Below are 18,813 nucleotides of genomic sequence, written 5' to 3' on the forward strand. Positions count from 1 at the left end.
GTTTAAAAACGTGTTTAGCTGTGTCATATTTCATTTTAAGTTGATGTCCTGTTGCTTGCTGAACCCAAACCAAGTAATTTTCCCTCTTCCAAGAACATCTGAATATAGTTCGCTACATACAAAGTCAAAATCACATTAATGCTAACATGTTTTCTCACAACAGAATGACCTTTCCTCTTAGGTGGGACCCACGTATTTCAATAATGCTCATCGATAAAAGCAATTAATGTTTTGGTATGACTTACTGGACATTTCTGGTAGATGAGAAAGGGACGAGACTATATGCACACAGATCCACCCCTCTCTCTCTCTTCCTGTGTACAGACATTTACATTTCAATATAGTATCTTGCATATCTGCATTACCTACTTGACAAAAAATGGTATTATTCCTTACAGCTGAGAGATCGAGCACTGGGTGCCTCTTAATATCAAACAACTTTATTTTGCATGTAGCATCAAGAGTTTCACACCAGCAAAATACTTTCGTCTACCCTACACATTATCCCAATCAGCAGAAAGGCTCCAGAAGATCAAATCATTGATATGTTTTGCTGGATCGAGGCTTTGTTCTTAATTCTGTGCCTATATTGGAAAATTTTGGGGCTTTTTTACTTCCAAAATTGTCACGTTTAAATGCACATTTTCCACTGTAAATCTTATTTGAAGAGGAAAACGTAAGCAAAATTAATTACAGCTTCTCCTGACACAAAGGTACTCCAGCTTTGGTACCATTACTTTGTCTCTTCTACAAACATGAGATTTTACAGGAGGCGACTAAAACACCAACTGGTTTGGGATGCTCATTCTCAATCACCCAGAAAGCAGCAAAAAATAGGAAAGAAACAATTAAAAGCAATAAATTAAGTACTTGCAAGATAAGTAACGCTTAGAGTCTTTAGGATTAGATATTCTCCAAACTGAGGCATTACATTTTCTCTTTTCCCAGATATTTTCACCGTCAAAAATATTGGCAGAAATATGACAGACAACCACACTGCAGTGTAAGAATGGCAGAATTATCACAGAAGAGCAAAAGCTATGAAACAACCTTAGTGAAATGACATCTTTTTTTTAATGTTTTTATTCATAACAGTATTACATGGTGTGTTACAGAAATTAATGGAAAATTTCTAAAAATTTGTTGGTTTTTTTTGTTGTTCAATGCATTATACATAAAGTTAAAAATAATATGTCCGTATATGTTAACAAATGGTCATTATCTGAGGTAAAGTTAAAGTAGGTTTAGAAATGTACTGCAACAGTCATTTTATCTTTCTCATCTTTATTAAAAAAATATGTGTCAGAATGCAGAAATAAAAATGAATGAAAACCACGGAGTAAACATCTTTGCAAAGAAGGTGCCCAGTACGTTATTAGATGAAAGGTTTCATCAGACACTTGGATGACTACGCTCTATCAAAATATCTTTTCATGACAGGTAAAGATCAAGAACCTACGGGGGATGATAACAGCATGGCTGGTGGGATTCCCTGTTTTTTTAAATTTAAAGTGACGAATTTAGTGCTAGTGAAGGATGAGGGATTAAACAATTGCACAAGCTGGATATTTTAGTTATCTACAATACTGGTACAGTGCAGAGGCCTTCCAGTCCTTTCAACTCAGCATCTCAACCATGACAAGGACGGTCTAATTGTACGACAAGACAATTCAGAATTTGCTTTTATTTATGAGTTTTGGTAAAGGTAAGACAAAGGTCCATGATGTTGATGGCCCAGCTGTCTCCCATGAGACACTAAAATCCCAGCCTCATTCCCTCGGCACATTACAAGGACTATGTAAATAATCTGCTTCCTACAAATGTAATGTCAATGGATCCTCTGAGACATAAATCTCTTCTTTTTCTTTCAACGTTTTACCCCATAAGTGGAAACGCACCGATGATACTAAACCTCAAATGTCTATGATGAACCAAAATTGTCTTCATGGTTCCATCTGTAGAACAAAACCGCAAAAAGCCACTGAGGAAGAAGGTAGCACCACTGTGCAAATTAGGAAAATATTCTTAAAGAAATGTCCTTCAGAAACATTTTTACCTCTGTTTTTAATTCTAAAACACTCCATCTGTCAAGTTTTAATCGTCCCATTTAGAAAACTTGATCTTTTTTTCTGATAGGAAAACAAAGCCATTTGCACATGACTAAGGAATAAGCATCAAATGACCATGAATGGGTATAGAAATTCTCTTCTCTGCAGGTTCATTAGGTCTATTCACAGCTATTTTATCATCCACATACATTCTGTAATGCACGTTTCTCTAATTTCTCTAATTCAAAATAAAAGACTGGAATAAACTTGTGAGATTTGGTTGCACACATGAACAATTGCCATCCCAGTTTTTCTGTCTTCTAAACCATTTTTAGCTTATAATAGAGATGAAATAAAGTAAAATATTTATAACTCCAGGCCTATTTTAATAATGACAAAAATGTAAATCCTAATGTGTCAATTTAAAAACAAAATCTGCACAATAACCCTAAAAACTGATTAACCATTTGATTTCTTAGATTTTTTCCCTTTTTCTTTTTTTTCTAGTTTTTCTTCTTTTTTTTTTTATTTTTAGTGTTAAACCACTAAATTCAATATACTGTAACTGCATAGGAACATCAGGAAAACACATTTGACCTGTATAACAATTCTCTGTAGGGCAAAAATATATAGATTCTTTATGAAAATCATGTGCTAAACATATGAACCCAAACACTGCACTTTTGCTTCATAAATGTAAAAAAAGGAAGTTTTAAATTCTTTCGTTTTGAGTGTAAACAGTTTGATGTCTTCTATGCAGAGGTTCTGGAATTGCAAAGGAATGTCAATGAAATGTGAGTTCTTGTAAGTGGAATATGTCCATGTGATAACGCTAGATCACAAAATCATGTGTTCCCATTAATTTCACTAGTTGCTGACAAGCTGACTGCTTTTGGCAAATGCACTTGAGCTTCAACCCATTATTGTAAGTGTGTGTAAAAAATGTATGTGATGTGAGAACCACAAACTGGGTTTGCCACACCTCCCAAGCACTGCAACTTGCTACCTTCTCTACTGTGTAATGGCATTAGTAAAAGAATTTTCATAACATTTATATTTACAAAAAACCTGGCAATTTTCATTCAAACTCCTTAAAGCCATTTTCCCTTAAACATTTAAAGAGTTTAACAGTAAGATTTTTTCAAGTTATAAAATAAAAATCCCATTTGATTCTTCTGATGTACAAAAAGTGATAAAGATGAACAATTTGATCACAGAATCAGTTTGTTATTCCAAAATCCATGCCATCCTTGTCCCATTTGTAAAGTCCACTTCATCCAAATTCCTAAACCAGAATCATACCAGTATTATTTGGCAAATGATTTTTTTTTTCATCAAAAATGGCACACAGAGAAGAAAACACTTGTCTGCATAGCATTACAGCAGCAAGATACTGAAGAAATAAAAATATTCCTTTTCTGCACTTCGTTTAGAGTTTCCTAGGAAATATTGACTCTTTTGTCTTTCCTCAGTGGGACTCGATGTCCGTTCTCTACCCACAACATGAGTACTCAAACAGAAAAGCAGCATTTCTTCCTCATGATGCACTAGAACTTAAAAGGTCCATTTGGCAACATTTTCAGTCAGGATGTACAAACAACCAAGTTTTATTCTGTGGTTTCAAGTTAGGAATCATTTCCAAAGGAGGCGTTTTGCTGTTAGATGTGTCACTCATACAAAACTACAGAACAAGAAATAAAAAAAGAGACACTGTCAGTTGTTTTTTAAATATGTCTACATCGGGTGGGGGGGGTGGGAAGTCAGGATCAGCCTGATGTAAATGATGATGAAAAACATGTCACTATGACATAAAAAGTGCTGAATTGTGCCCAAAAGGCTGTTGAATGATAATGCCACTGCTACATACAGAATCTGCTTTTTGCTCAAAAGAAAAAGGATGTCTAGTACACAATAATTTTCAGATGCTCATTATTTTTATGTGGCATACAGAAGACAACAAATGCTTAAAAGAAGACCGAGGAGTGAGGTTTCCTAGTCTGGATACCCATGACTTGTGGGGATGGGGCTGAACTTGTATGATAAGCATGAAGAGTTTTTATTTTGTGCTGCCATAGGAATCTGCCATTGGTTGCCAAAAAAATCTCAGGATCACTCATAGAGCCAGTCCAGGAGGGCAATCATCTCTCCTTTTCAGACAAAATCAATCAGAAAAAAGCATGAAAGCCAAAGGCCTGCCAGGTTGTTGGGTTTCATTTGAGTCTTGGAGCACCACAAGCCTGTAACAATGCTATTTCTTAGGTCTGTTGATCTGGGCGTAGAGAGGTTCTGCTTCCTGGGGATAACAAAAATAAAATAAGTGGAAATGTCTCCAGACACTTTTTAGAACATTTTTAAAACATCTGCTTGAGAACAGCAATACCTCATGAGCCAAAACCCAAAGGAAGCATTTGTTTTCTGCGCTGCCGTGAGTGATCACAGCACCCTGGTTGAATTGTGAAGAAAACGTCACATTATTTCAGAAAATGAATGCTTACTATCAATTTCCTCTTCCACTGTTAGCCAACAGCTGTACACTGATCCTCAGGAGGTATTGCTAGGCATAGACATACGAAGAAATGAAATGATACTTATATGACTAGATGTTCTCAAGTCTACAGGCCAGAAATGTAGCTGGCGTAAAATGCTGTTACTCATATCAGGTTGAGACGAACCCCCCAGCAGCACAACAGCAGAACATAGCTGTGGAATGTACACAACTCATGGAGAAAACACACTTGCAAACAGAAAACGCTGCCGAAAGCTGAGCTAATGAAGCTGTGATGGAGTTTAAAGTAGAGGTATGAGTTGCCTATGAAGAATGAGGAAAGCTAGTACTGTGCAGTTTGATTAGGAGTCTGTATAACTACTAGTACAATCATTAAAGCTGGGAGGAAAGCAGTCTTGATTTGCTAAGATGCTTTCTTGGGAATTTCCTGGATCCTATGGGAAAAAAAGCCGTCACGTTCTTCAGTGTTTCTTCATAGCTGACACCCTGTGCTTTAATACTATGGTAATCTTCACTGCAGTGGGAAGCAAACTATCCATGGACCCTGAAATCCATTCTACTTCATTTCCAGAAACTAATTTATTAAACTAAGAATGACATCTAAAAAAAGAACAAGAGAGACAGAAAGGCTAATTGATGCCATACTGCATTAACTCTCCACAGCTTGATAAATATTCAAATACCATGCCATGACGTTGAATTTAACCAAGTTAGAATCAACTCATGTTAGAGCAGCATCAGCAGAAGCTACTTTGAGTTAAAAAAACCAAAACTCTGAAGGCCGGTCAATCACCAGGCACTGCAGAGCATAGAAATATCAGGGGATGGCACAGGATATTAATCACTTCTTATAAAAATGATGCTGATGGTGCAGCCCAAAGGTGGATCCCGAGGGCTACATCTACTCCATACCCAGAGTGTCTGGCCAGTGCTCCAGGCTGTGACCTGTCCCAGTGCTGTCCTGCCTCATTGTGCATCTCATGCTGAATAAGGAGCTACACCACAAATCCAAAATATGACCAGTTTCCTCCACTCCAAGGAAAGTTGTCTCTTGTTCCTTGAAACAACTACAGTTCTGGAGCTTGCAGAGACTCTGCTTCTCCATTTCCTACCTACATGAAGCCCTGAGTATGCTAGGAGCATTGCAAGAGGACGAGAACAATCCTTTGGAATGATTAAAACAAGGCTGCTGAAATGATATCCAGCAAGAAGCAAATACATTCAGTGACCTTGAAAAACCAAAGGTAATCAGAAGAGATGACTGAGTATAAACAACTGCATTTCAAATATCACGTGTTAAGTCTACCTATGCCAATTTTCATGTACTGCAGACATGATGCTGGCAGGATGATCTATCACAGGTAGTTCAGAGAAAATCTGTACTAATTAATGTGTGAACCTGACATAAACCAGGCCATTCTTCAGGCATTTGCTGAACCTGAGGTGATTGCAAAAGGAAGCAAAAAGAAAGGAGAAGAAAAGGGGAGGGAGTGAGAACATCCCTTTGGAACAAAAGATGCCAGTTTTTCAAATGCCTTTGAGAGAAAAAAGAGCTTTTCAAAACGTCAAGCGTGCTTGTTAGAGCTGTCCTCAAATATCTTTTAAGATATGCAGATGCACTTCAGTACACCTGTTACTTAGGTGTCACGGAACTTGACATCATTGGGAGAGTAGTCCACCGTAGGTCCTCAGTATTTTCAACAACGTGTAAGGCAGCCTTTAGAATTAGAAATTTATTTTATTCATACTCAATATTTACCTGAACATATGGTTAGATGTGGCAAAGGCCTGCATTTCTCACTGATTCAAATAATTTTCCTTCTAGTAGACCAGAGCACTTTCACTGATAAGTGTGCTCATATGTTTTCTTTTTAGTTGATTTCCCCCTTCAGAAGCCTAAACAAGAACTTAATTGTAGTAATTGTGTGCAATGTTCACAGTCATTTTTTTGGTCAATAACTGAGATTTGTTTTCTAATATTATTTTGAGGCAATTCAAGCAGTGCCTCTTGATGGTAGTCCACCACTGCAAGCGGTACCTGTAAAGTATTGATAATGATACTTGAGACAGCAAAAGAGAGCAGAAAGGGACAGAGAAAAGGCAAAAGGAGAGTTGAGTGCTGTTGACCTCACAGATGGCTTCCCTCACAATGCCAGGAAAGGGGGCTTTCATCACAAGCATAATTTCGGAGGCTCTTGGAAGCAAAAATAACCTCCCCCCCCCTTTTTTTTTTTTTTACATCGTTCACAGAAAAGTCACAGGGAATATCATTAAAAGGAAGGCAAGCCTAACTCTTCTCAAAGCACTGGAATCAACCAATGTTTTCTGCTTTCTGCTTCTACCATTGCATTAGGAACAGATCCAGAAAGAAGGGGATGAAAGAATGGGTCTTTGTCAGAAAAGAAACCCAAAAGGAACAAATAAAGTAGCATACAAAGCTTCCAATTCACATCAACACCTTGAATCTTAAAGTGTTTTCCTTTTTGTAGGATTGGCCCAGAAGCACTTCTGATGTGCTTTCATCAACCCAGAGGGAGAAACCAAGATGACAACTGGCAGCAACTTTTTTTGCTGCCAAATCCTACTTGGTGGCTTCTATCAGCTTTGAGGATATGCAGTTTCTGGCACATGTTTGAAAAGTAACTGCTTTTCTTTATGCTGGGAAGCTGCTATCAAAGTGGTGTTTAGCTATGTTCTCACATACCAATAGGGCCCTTTAGGCTGAACAGTAGCCTTTAAATAATGAACTATTGCAGGAACAGGCTAGGAATTCACAGGTCGGGTATCTGACCAAAGTGACAGGCTGCAGTAAGGGATCAGAAATGTCTACACACATGCTTTAGAGTCAGAAATATTTACAAAGCTACAAATATGTGGTGTAAAACATGAACCCTTATGAATTAATTGCAAAAATTGCCGAAGAGAAAATTATCCCCATATATGCTACATTTACATATGCTAGAGATACTTCATGCTTAAAACCAGCTTATTCTTCCCATTTTAAGGAAAATTTTGTACAATAAACAAGACTGTAGCAAACAGCAAACATTTCTGGTATAGCACACTACTGCATGAGGTAACAAGATTGCTAATGGTTTTGAACAACGTTATGTAAAAATCAGAAGTGAATTTGCATTCTATTTAAAGTTATTAACATCTGTTCCCTAGCAGAACTAATCACTGGAGAACGTCTCTTGAAAGATTCAACATGTACTTGGGCTTATGCAGGTGAGCTCACTCACAAAACATAACATGGGACTTGGTTAGGAAGAAACTATTTTTACACTGGCAGTGCTTTCAACATTGTGAGGCACCCTGCTACGTGCAAAGCTTCAGGCAAGATGTACTGAATTGTAGAGGTGAGGCCCGCATAGATTTCTTTGCCCTTTAAAATAGATTCTGAGCATCAGTTTTACTTCTGGCTGACTGATCAGAAAGGGCAGGCTCAAACGACAAGAGTTTCATGAAATAAGTGTGCTGGAATGCCAGCCAAAATGAAAATCTTGTGCTAGGGATGCAAGTGAAGGGAATGGGAGTGCAATGCATCTTCTCTATTGCATGCTGACTCAATAGAATAGGACACACTAAACCTGGCAAACAGAATTAAAATTAAATATCTTTGGTGCTAAGACAGGTAATTCCTATTGGACCAGTGGCTTATCTTTAGTTATTTTTACTACAGTTACCCTCTATTAGCAGCATAAATACAGCAACCTTCTAGTTTGGGACTATGACCAGAGAGTACTTCTATTCTTTCCATCAACCTACCTATGAATATTTCCTAGTCTCTGATAGCTAGTTTAATCATTAGCATTTATAAAGCCTCTTGTCATTTCACTATCGAGATAAATATTATAAAATGTAAAAGCAATGGGAAGATGAGGCCTGCTTGATCTTGGTGCTGGCATAATAATGAACTGCAGAAAGGAAATAGATCTTATTCCTGGGCCCCTCTCATAACAAAACAGTAGCCACTCAATGGTACTTTCCATCTATGTATCTGTCAATTCTCCTTCATAAATTCTGAATCCAACAGCCAATTTGAAGCAAATTGTACAGAAGTCTCAAAGACAATAAATTATCACAAGTGCCTTTTTCAAACCAGTTGTTGTGCAGAAGATTTTTAAATCACCTCATTACAGAGAAAGCTAGGAGAGCTTGTCCTCTAATTGAATTGCTGGATTGTCAATCAACAAGTACATGACTCTAGACAAGCTACGTAGTATGTTGTCTCCTGTTTAAAGGAAGAAGTTAGAGAAATGGAAGGGTACCTGGCTACTTCATGTGGGCTTAGAGACATTGGAAGAGATGAGAAACCCGCGTATGAGCCGGTTGTATTGAAATGAATAGCTTGGAGGGGACTGTAGCAGCAGAGAGGAAGGCGAATCTGTAGGATGCCTCTGTTCACAGAGCAGTCTGGATTTCTCTGGTTTTATCCCATTAGATTCTCTGGGAAACATGATGATGAACAAAGGAGCATGGGGCCTGAAATGACAACTACTGGATTTCTCTGGAACAAAGCAGTACTTCCCAAACTGCAACCCCTTTCCAAACTAATTCTTCTCACACAGGTTCACAGCTCTGCTCAGTGTTGTGTCTTTAGTTTGAGAATAACAGCTCTAGAACCTACAGTATGAATAGGTCACCTATAATCGTTATGAATTTCTCTTTGGACTCTATTCAGGTTCTGTTGAGCTACATGAATGATGATAACAGATTCTGCAAACATAGCCTTTGATATTTTGAGCCTGTTCAGAGTCCTAGAGCAACAAAAAGGGGGCAGAAGGAGGATGCAGAATCAGCTCAATATGCCCTCATGAAGCTCACTAAGCTCCCAGATAAGCTAATGCTTTGTTCATAAGTTGCTATTTTTCTTCTTAACAACAGCCCAAGTAAAGAGTTATACTAATCCATCCTGGAGATGACTAAGGTTATCGGGAACGTTTATCACTAGGAATGGCACTTGCTCAAAGATGGCTGATGGCAGTGAGCCACCAAACGCTGATAGACAAATATTCTAATGAACTGTTGCTCTCCTGACAGTGCTGATGGCATCATGAAGGGTGTGACATATTCTGAGGGCCTATAATTGTCTGCACACATTTCACAGAACAACGAAACAACTTTTTGAAGAAGATACACTGTAGCCACAAATGTTTTGAAAGTTTCCTGCCAGAAGACTGCCAGTGCAAGTCTTGAACTTGGGCAGCATATCGAGTTGCATTTGTTCAGGCATTTAAAATGAATTGTATTGCAATGACAGTGATATCAAGTATTCCCTTATTCACAGAATCATAGAATCATGGATACAGCTAACTGCTGCCTTGCTTCCCATGGTGCTTACATTGCTCCCAACTAATTAGCTGTTGATATGGATGGAGGGAAATGCTGAGGACCCTCATCGTAACCTTTGTGATATCTGATCCCAGTATTCAGGCCAAATTTATTCTTTCTACAAACACAATGCTTTGTTAGGTGATGCTGGCCAGCATAACCACAGGTATCCAAAGTCTGGCATTTGACAGTTAGTTTGCTCTTCTCCTTCCCTTTTCTTATCATGCGTGAAGGCTCTCTTTTCTATAGCCTTTGCAAAGCTTTCAATTGTATAGCTTCAGGGCTTCCTAGAGTCAAGGGCATGCTAGACCCATTGCGGAGGCTGAGGTAGGGGCTGAGGCTGAAATACCTCCAAGAACAAATATTCACACTGGCAGGGTCTGCACCTAACACCCTGTAATTCAGGATGATTGGGTGCATTGATGCGAAGACAATGATGAGGTGAAAACTCCTCAATTCAAAATTCTTGCTTTATTCCAAAATGTCAGTAATAAGAAATGTTCAACACATCTGGTAGAATCATAGTGCATACAGTTCTTTCCCTCCCCCTCCTTTCACCATAGTTGTTCCTCACACAATGTCTAAAGACAGCAGTAGGGATTAAACATAATTCAACTGAAGATGGCAGTCTTATTACTCAGTGTTCTCCTCACTCCTTTTGGAAAATCACTATCCATCCTCAACTCTGCTCATGAACAAAGGGAAAGCAACAAAATACAAATCTTGCTACGAACAGCTCTGCAAATAGTTGCTTTTATTTCATCTGTGGAAGTTAGGTCTGTCCGCTTCTTATCCCCAATCATAAAGGTACAAAACTGTAACTTATTCATAAAATACAACATTTACCTACTAAGAATCCATACCTATTTGTAGAAGAGTGAGTTATAAGAACACCTACTGATGGGATGAAGATTTTGAGAGCTTAAGACTGCAAAAGGAAGAAAGGAAAAATGGAGAAACAAAGATAGTAACGGAAAGATGCTGAATTATTTCAGAATGAGAATATGGAGTACTAATAGGAATCGAAAAATTAAATTGCAAAGGTACCTTCAAAGATCAGGGTACAGAATACAATCAATGAGTATTCTGAATCCATCAAGATAAGTAAAGATATTGTATGGGTGAAGCTGATTTCATAGAGATGTTGGGAACAGACATACTTGAAATTTCTGAACACAATACTATGTCATGCTCCTGAGAGGTCCATTCATCCGAGTTGTATACTGTGCTGTTCTTGGTGGGAAGAACCATGTTCTAAAGAGCCAAGTAATCTCCCATCTAACACACAAAAATAGCTTTTATGCAGACTGTGAGTCTTTTGTACTACACGTTTCCCCCAATTAAGTTTCTCTCCAAATGCGGAGCTCAATACACAACACAGTAGTAAGTCCTGAATTGATAATTTTCCATGGAGATTAGACTTTTCATTGCTCTGCTGATACTAGGCTACAGAATTAGATAGTACGGTTTTAGCAAGTAGATTTCCTATGGACTGCTGCTGAATGGCACTGCACAGAGGCACAATGATATTAGTCTAACTTCCCTGCATAGAGACTTTCTTTTTGTTCAGCTTCCTGTTCCGGCCTACTGCTTTTAGGAATTACTATAATACGATAATCAGTAACTTTATTTAACTTTTTCTAGAATATATTTCTGGGAATTACACATATTTTATGCAAGACTCTTACAAAGATTAACAAAAATTATGAGAGAACATATGGAATCACTGGTAATATACTGTTCTTCTAGCTCTTAGATTCTCTTGACAGATAAAAGAATGTATTTTACTAAGCATTATATAAAAACAGAACAAAAGGAATCCCTCACTTTACTGCCATACACAGTATTACACAGCAATACACATCAACAGACTTAAACTACTCTTTCAAGTTATCTCCAGAGCTCCTGGTAGTTATGTGTTTGATGGTAGTTTACCAATGATGCTAACTATCTTTGTGACAGTCAGAAAATTAGAAAGAGATTTTATCATTATTCTTCCCGTGATCAATTTCAGAATTATCCTGACTGGGACAAACTGTAATAAACAAATGTATATGGGTTTGCAGAGTGTGAGACGCAGGTAAAAGGCAAATCCTCTTTCTTGATGTAGGAAAAATCTCTTGAAATGGTCTGAAGCTGGCTATGTCAGTACTACAGCTGAGGTCAGGCAATGGTAAAGCCAATTTACTATGTGGTATCATCAGTCCACAGAAGCAGATCTTGGTGGAGTACAACAACCAATGAACACTCTTGCTAGAGCAGCTCATCCCAGCTTGACTCTACCCTTACACTCATTTTTAGACTCAATGAGACACAAAACTTAATGCTACTTTGAGCTAGCTCCAAAGAACTGAGCATGAAGCTGGTGATGCTAAAGAAGGGGAGATTCTCACAGCACTGCATACTATTAAGAGATAATGTTATTACTCCCAAGCGGATCAAAACTATGCTACTAGAAGATTTTTCAACCATATTTAATGTACAAAGTAAACTGACTCCTAATGAAACTATTAATTTTGAGTTGAAACCAAATTATTATGGCTCGGGGTGCTGAAGTCGCTGATAAACACAGTGCAATTTCTGTAGAAAAATAAAGAGGGTTCTACCGTTGTTATGAATTTGCTCCTGGAGCTCTGTGTTGAAGCACAGAAACCCTATCAGATCACGTATTTGGCTAATACAAAACATGAACGGCAGACAGGGAGAAGATAATGAAACATATCCTTCAAATAGTAACACCAAAGAGTATTCGGATGGAATAACAACGCTCAGCACTCATAAAACTTTGTGGCTTTACTGTCTTTTCTGTAGAACACATATACTGTATTGAAACAAATAACAGAACATTCACTGGCAGTCACATTTCCTAATGTGTTCAGTAACACAAAAGATGAAAAATCATCTGTCTGGATTTAAGTGACTTTCATTTGATGAATAATTTTTAAAACATCAGTATGCCAACGGTAATATGAACCATCATAATTTTCAGATGTTTTTAATTTGCAGTTGGAGACAAAAATACACAAATCCATTTCAATATTTTTTACATGCAGATAAATGTGCTGTTTCTACTGATTATCACATTGATTTAGGGTAGAGGTGTTCATATATCATTACATAATTTTATTTAGTATTTGTTATGAGTAAGAGGCCTTATTCCATTTAACATGTTACATCTTACTAAAGACCAGAGTGAATCTGATATGAAAAAAAATGTTCTAATACATTAGTAATGGCTCAGTTTCCCTATTTCCCCTTAGAATTTCAACACAAAAATAAGTCTACATTTCTTTAAAGCATGCAGGCAGCTGAAACACATCATTTGCATAAGTTGCAACACTTAGTGAATGGCAAAAGCCATGCAAACCACTGAGCATGAAGAATACACTGTGAATAATGGAGAGGAAAAACAGAAGAGATGAAAAGGAAAAAACAAACCATGCATCCATGAAAGCAATGGTAGGCACTGGTGGAAGAATAAGTGAGCACCTCAAGGTGTAGAGAAAAAAAGGACAGATACCTACCCCAACCTGCGCTATCTAGCTACCGACCTGTGGACTTATAGTATCACCAGTTGGCTCACCAAATGGATCACTGTTGGATGAGGCCTGAGACCCATCAGGCTAGAATACAAGAACATAACACCTTTTTTTCTCAACCATAAGAAAGTGAAAAGTCAACACGAGGTTATTTTCATGCTGTGGGCATAACAAGTACAGCCTATCTCATGAAAACCAGAAAGTGAGACCTCACCAATGATATATTCTCAAAAGTCATAATAGTTTCCTATAGGTGATGCAGGGAGGAAAGGAGGACACCAGTATCTGCTGGAGCCTGTGCAGGAGCTACCGCAGACTTCAGAAGGTACTGGATCAGCCAGACTGCAAAAGGCCCTGAAAGCCAGTGAATCTACGTAAATCAGAAAGAGTCCACACTTGCATTACCTTGTACTTTTGTGTCCTTTTTTGGGACGGACTCCCTCTTGTCTCTGGCTCACTTAGGCTCTTATCTGCCTAAGATACCTTGTGATTTAAAGTCATTACTTGGATAATATTTCTTGCTTTGGTCCACTGAGTGTAAGGCAAAGAAATCACATACTGATGGCCAGAACATTGAGGAAAGTAACTAGGCAAGCAACTGCGATGCAAGAATGTGCAAGACAATATCAACAATCATCTTTTAACACACAAGCTCTCACACCTCTTTCTGCAGCCTCAGCACTATGTTGTTGTACTTTGGACTCCCTTACCATCAACAAGTGAATGCTGGTATGCTAAAAAGGACACCAGATACAACTGACATGTATAACTTGACAAACAGACTCTGAGTTTGGTTCCTTGTATGCAATATTAGTGCATAACAACATAAATGTTATGCTTTCCACTAACAAAACTGAACTGTGAACCAAATTCTGTCTGCTGTTCCCCCTTAAATACCACCCAGCCCTATTACAATAGCTACTTCTGACACTATCAAACAACATTTAAGTAACTTTGGTCTTTTCTAGTTAAAAAAGCTAATTAGTATTTAGAAACCTTGTTGCTACTCACAGCCTCTTGCTCCTCACTTTTGCTTGGGCTTTCAAACCCCTCTTCAAAGAGGTCATCTGCAGCAGGATCACTGGTATGAGATGCTGATGATTTTGATGGAGAACTCTGTCTGGGTGCAGGGGTTGGAGCTAAACAAAAATTAAGGTAAAAGCAACAGAATATATATCTGTTAATTTGTTCAGAAAGACACAACAGCACAAAATTTGCTCATGCTTTAAAGCCCTCGTGTTCTATCACCCCCAAAATTATTTTCCAACAAGGAGCTGTAGAGGTAAATCTGAACATAGAAGTCATTACCAATTCCATATATTTTATTTCATTCAGCCATTTCCAAATTAAGTTTGGCTGCATCTGGCATACATCTTTAGGAACCAAAGAGATGCCACTACATTACATTAAGAATGCATGAATCCTATGGCAGGCAAGTGAAACAGAAGGTCTCTGCTGGCCCCTGGTAAATCTGTGTCTTACGAACTCTTTTCAGCAATCTGCAAAATCCCCCATCTCCTTGCTACAAACACTGTGAGCTTATTTTACAGCTTTTCAAGGAATTTCCTCAAATGTGCGGTACATACAGCTATTAAAATAAATACCCATCCCCTAATTTCTGCAATGTATGGCTTGCATTGGACATAAATGAAGCCATTTGTAAAGTTGAATGTAATGGGCATTTTCAAACTAGCTTGCATGTCCCTAGCGTAGAATATATATTACTGTCTTCTTGTAAATTAAATTTCAGACTGCAGCTGTCAGGGCTGTTGATTTCAATGGTGTCTGAAATTCCTCTCTGATACTTTTATGGCTGGAACACATTTAATAAGCTGGCCTATGCAGTCCATATCTGTGTTGCAGTTTACTGTACAAAAAAGAGAAAGAAATACTTTGAGGAGCAGTCATGTCTGAGGAGAGGTATGGCTGAAAGCATATGAATACTCACGTGAATTTGTAGATGGTGTCGTGGAAGTCACAGGAGTCAAATTTAACTGAGAGATGTCAAAGTCATCACAATCATCTGCTTCCTGTGCCATCCCAACTTTGTTAAAGTAACTTGAGAAGGCCTCTGAGGTACAACTGAGGGAAGGCTGATCTGGTTTTCTTGATGGCACTGGTGGAGGCTGAGCCATCTGAAAATCTTTGAACATTTCTTTTCCCGTTTTCTGTCTGGGCCTGTCTGTCTGTGGACTTGACCTGTTGGAATCGCTTGTGGGTGGAACAGTAGCTATAGGAGCAATGGTACCTTGAAACATGGCTGCTTGTAAAGGCAAAACAGTTTGTGTTGGCATGAAGGCAGTTGGTTGGAACTGACCAGCTACAGAGGGCCACGGTTGCTGAGTAGGAGGAAAAATACCAGGTTGGCCCCATGCTATCGGCTGTCCTCCCTGCATCACCTGAGCAACTGGAGGCTGAGCACCCATAGCCAACTGCTGTTGAACAAGTGGTTGCTGTCCCCAGAACGAGGGCAGAACAGCTCCCATGGCAACATAACCTTCAAGGAATAAAGAGAGCAGGGAAAAGGGAAAAAAAAAAAAAGAAAGATTTTAACACTACTGACAAAAGCATGCAGAAAAAAAAGCTATGCAATTAATCAGAAGCATGCAGGCTGCATTAGTGATCCCAGAGCTTCAGCAGACTTAAAAGGAAAACTGAAAGACATGGTTGGATTCACACCACTGAACAAATACTTGTACACAAAATGGTGGATATTGGCAATAATCCATCCCCTCCTCTGAACAAAAAAGTCACATTTCCTCAGTGAATACCCTCATGTGCCTGAGAAGACCTGTGTGCATGGACCTTGTCAGCAGCTGGCCATCTGGCAGCTCCTTTCCCTAGGGCTCTGTCAAAGCACAGTCAGGATCAGTTTGGTCAAACCACTTACCAGAATCACAGCAGCTCCCAAAACATTTTCTGAACTTACTCCCTGGCAGCACAACCCTGCTCCTCACTACAGTGCTTTGCGGGCTCCTCTTGCTTTCCTAACTGTCCACATCTGCTTCCTTCTACCTCTGACTCTCTTGCTCCTCTTGGGGCAAGGATCCCCAGGACAGAACATGATGCACTGGGTCAGGCTTTGATGGTGCTAATCTTTACAGGGCAGCCCATATGCTGCTAAAAACTGAGTAGCCAGAGCAAGCAGAGGGAAGGAAAAGGATGCTGAGGACACTCAGGTCTTCCTCCCCTCTGCATAGCTTCACCACAATTCCTTGCCCTTTTTGCTTACATGCATTGTTGAGGAGAATGACTTGAACACCATTCTACTGCTGCCAATGATATAGCAACAAAACTGGTTCTAAGTTACAGGGCAGCCCCTTCATATTCATTAGATAACACCTTAAGGGCCCTAGAATGACAGGGCAGCCTTGCAAGAAAAAGACTCTGTGCCATCTGTTTTGACACAGTCACAGTTCAAACTGTTGGGACTCTGAAGAGCAAAACAAGTGTCTCCAATTGTGTAATAAAAAGACAGAGCCTAGATGAATTCAGATTAAAAAAAAAACAACCCACACTTGGTTACCCTATTGCGTGACAACACCAAAAAGTTCCTGAGCTTCTCCTGTACTACATACCTAATAATAACAAACTGCTTCAGGTATTATTAGCATAAAGGCATAAAGCCTCTCTAGCTGGGGAGGAAATTAAAGACTAAAACTAAAATTATAATTACTTCTGTCTGAGCTGAACCCTATTTTCAAGCTACCAAGAGCTCAGCTGTGTAGGAATTATATGATCAGATGCTTTGCTATTCAAAATTTTAAAAAAGCACTGAAACAAAAACTACTTTACCAAATGTTACAAAACAAACCATGTAATACAATTATGTTTCACTGAGAGAACTATTACACTTTACAGACATGTTGTTTCACGTTTAAATTACTGATTTACTGCTAATACTTTATAATTACTTTTAACACTGTCATAGCTTTAAAATCCTGTTTCTAATCTGATTTCTGAGTCCTCCTGTACCTTTTTCCCTTTGCTTTATTTGTAGACTTGTTTGTAACACTAAGCATAAGGGTGTTTGCAAGATAGTAAAGCGAAAAGCCCCCCAAAACCCTAAAACAGAAACAGAACTTGGAAAGACTAAATTCATGAGTGATGAAAGAACAGTAACTCAGATATATTTTATCTATTTCCATAGATGGCTATAATGGATTCTTCAGATGTCATTTTATCTTGCCTCCACCGTAACCTCATCCAAGCAGCAAAGGTCACCTGACATTATTCCCAAACTCTTCACCACCAGTCTAACTTTTCTGAGATGCAGTGGCTAATCTGATGCCACAACACAGCCCACCACAGAAGGAGTTAACCAATTAGAAAGTCACTGTTAAATGATTCAAGGCACTCCTCCTCCTTTTTTTCCCCTAAGTGAGCTGAGAGCACCACTCTTGCAGTTCTTGGAGTATCCCAGGGAGAGCTCAGCAGTGAAAACAACATGCCTTGCATGTCACTGCAGACTGGTACACAGCTTTCAAATTTTCAGCACTTTGAGAAACACAGAAAAGTCTAAAGGAAATAACAGGATTTGACAAAGTGGAATACCTTTAAATACAATCAAATTCTCCATGTCCCATTCTCTGTTTACTGGAGACAGCACAGGATATTCACTGCTACCAAAAAAAAGGCAAAGCTAACCTAAGTGCTTTTTTCTCTCCTGTTACTGTAACTAGAAAGTATGTTATCCAGATGTCTGAACCGCATTGAACTCCCAGTGACTTTTTTGGCTCTTGTTTCAAAAAATGTGTGTACATTCAAAATAACATACTCCCTGCTTGTTAAAGACTTGTTTCGCCTTGCCCTGCAGCATTGCCCTCAAAATTCTTCCACAATCCCACTGTACTAAACTAATGCCCTGAGTACTGAAGTGCAAAGCAGAGCTGAGAACTCATGACTAAACTTGAGTCAAGTCTATATTTCCAGTAGATTTCTTACCTGAGGGTACGGCAGCAGTGCTGAAAGGTACAGAACCAAACATGTCTGTACTAGCAGAAAGTGACTGGGATGAAGATGGGATAAAGGCATCACCTGGAGTAGCGGGAGTCTGCAAGAAAGGAATAAAAAAACGATGGTGACAAATCAGCTACAGCTTCTGCAGCACATAATTTGCTGTCACATCCACTGTCACTCTAACAATACAGATTTGGAGGGAAGAAAGAGAAAGAAAAGAGAATAGAAAGATGTAGAAGGAAGAAATAGAAATAAAAGTATTAGAATTTGCTGGAGATGGGAGAAAAATAAAGGGAGAGACTTTGTACCACAGGAAACAAAAAAAAAAAAAAGAAAAAAGAAAAAAACTTGCCTGGAATACATCACATACAAAATACAGATATTACTTCTTTCTCCATAATATATAAACTTGTGATTCTAGGCATTA

The 18,813-nt window shown here is 38.7% G+C and overlaps 1 protein-coding gene across 7 annotated transcripts in view; it reads right to left on the reverse strand.

Annotated features, from left to right (window-relative positions):
• Positions 1 to 706: 706 nt before the first annotated feature.
• Positions 707 to 18,813, reverse strand: part of DAB1 (DAB adaptor protein 1) — a 240,243-nt gene continuing 222,136 nt past the window's right edge. For 2 of the 7 annotated variants that reach the window (XM_069861889.1, XM_069861886.1), the window contains 5 exons: positions 18,372 to 18,480; positions 15,376 to 15,924; positions 14,439 to 14,566; positions 13,413 to 13,511; positions 707 to 4,341 (listed from right to left, as the gene is read on the reverse strand). In XM_069861889.1, coding sequence (XP_069717990.1) covers positions 13,428 to 13,511; positions 14,439 to 14,566; positions 15,376 to 15,924; positions 18,372 to 18,480 — 870 coding nt within the window. In that variant the 3' untranslated portion in view covers positions 707 to 4,341; positions 13,413 to 13,427. Of the gene's footprint in view, positions 4,342 to 4,581; positions 4,603 to 13,412; positions 13,512 to 14,438; positions 14,567 to 15,375; positions 15,925 to 18,371; positions 18,481 to 18,813 lie in introns of those variants that run through there. The other 5 variants (XM_069861890.1, XM_069861891.1, XM_069861885.1 and 2 more) reach the window with 4 other exon arrangements.

This window comes from Phaenicophaeus curvirostris, chromosome 8 (genome assembly GCF_032191515.1).
Source record: "Phaenicophaeus curvirostris isolate KB17595 chromosome 8, BPBGC_Pcur_1.0, whole genome shotgun sequence".
Lineage (NCBI taxonomy): Eukaryota > Metazoa > Chordata > Aves > Cuculiformes > Cuculidae > Phaenicophaeus > Phaenicophaeus curvirostris.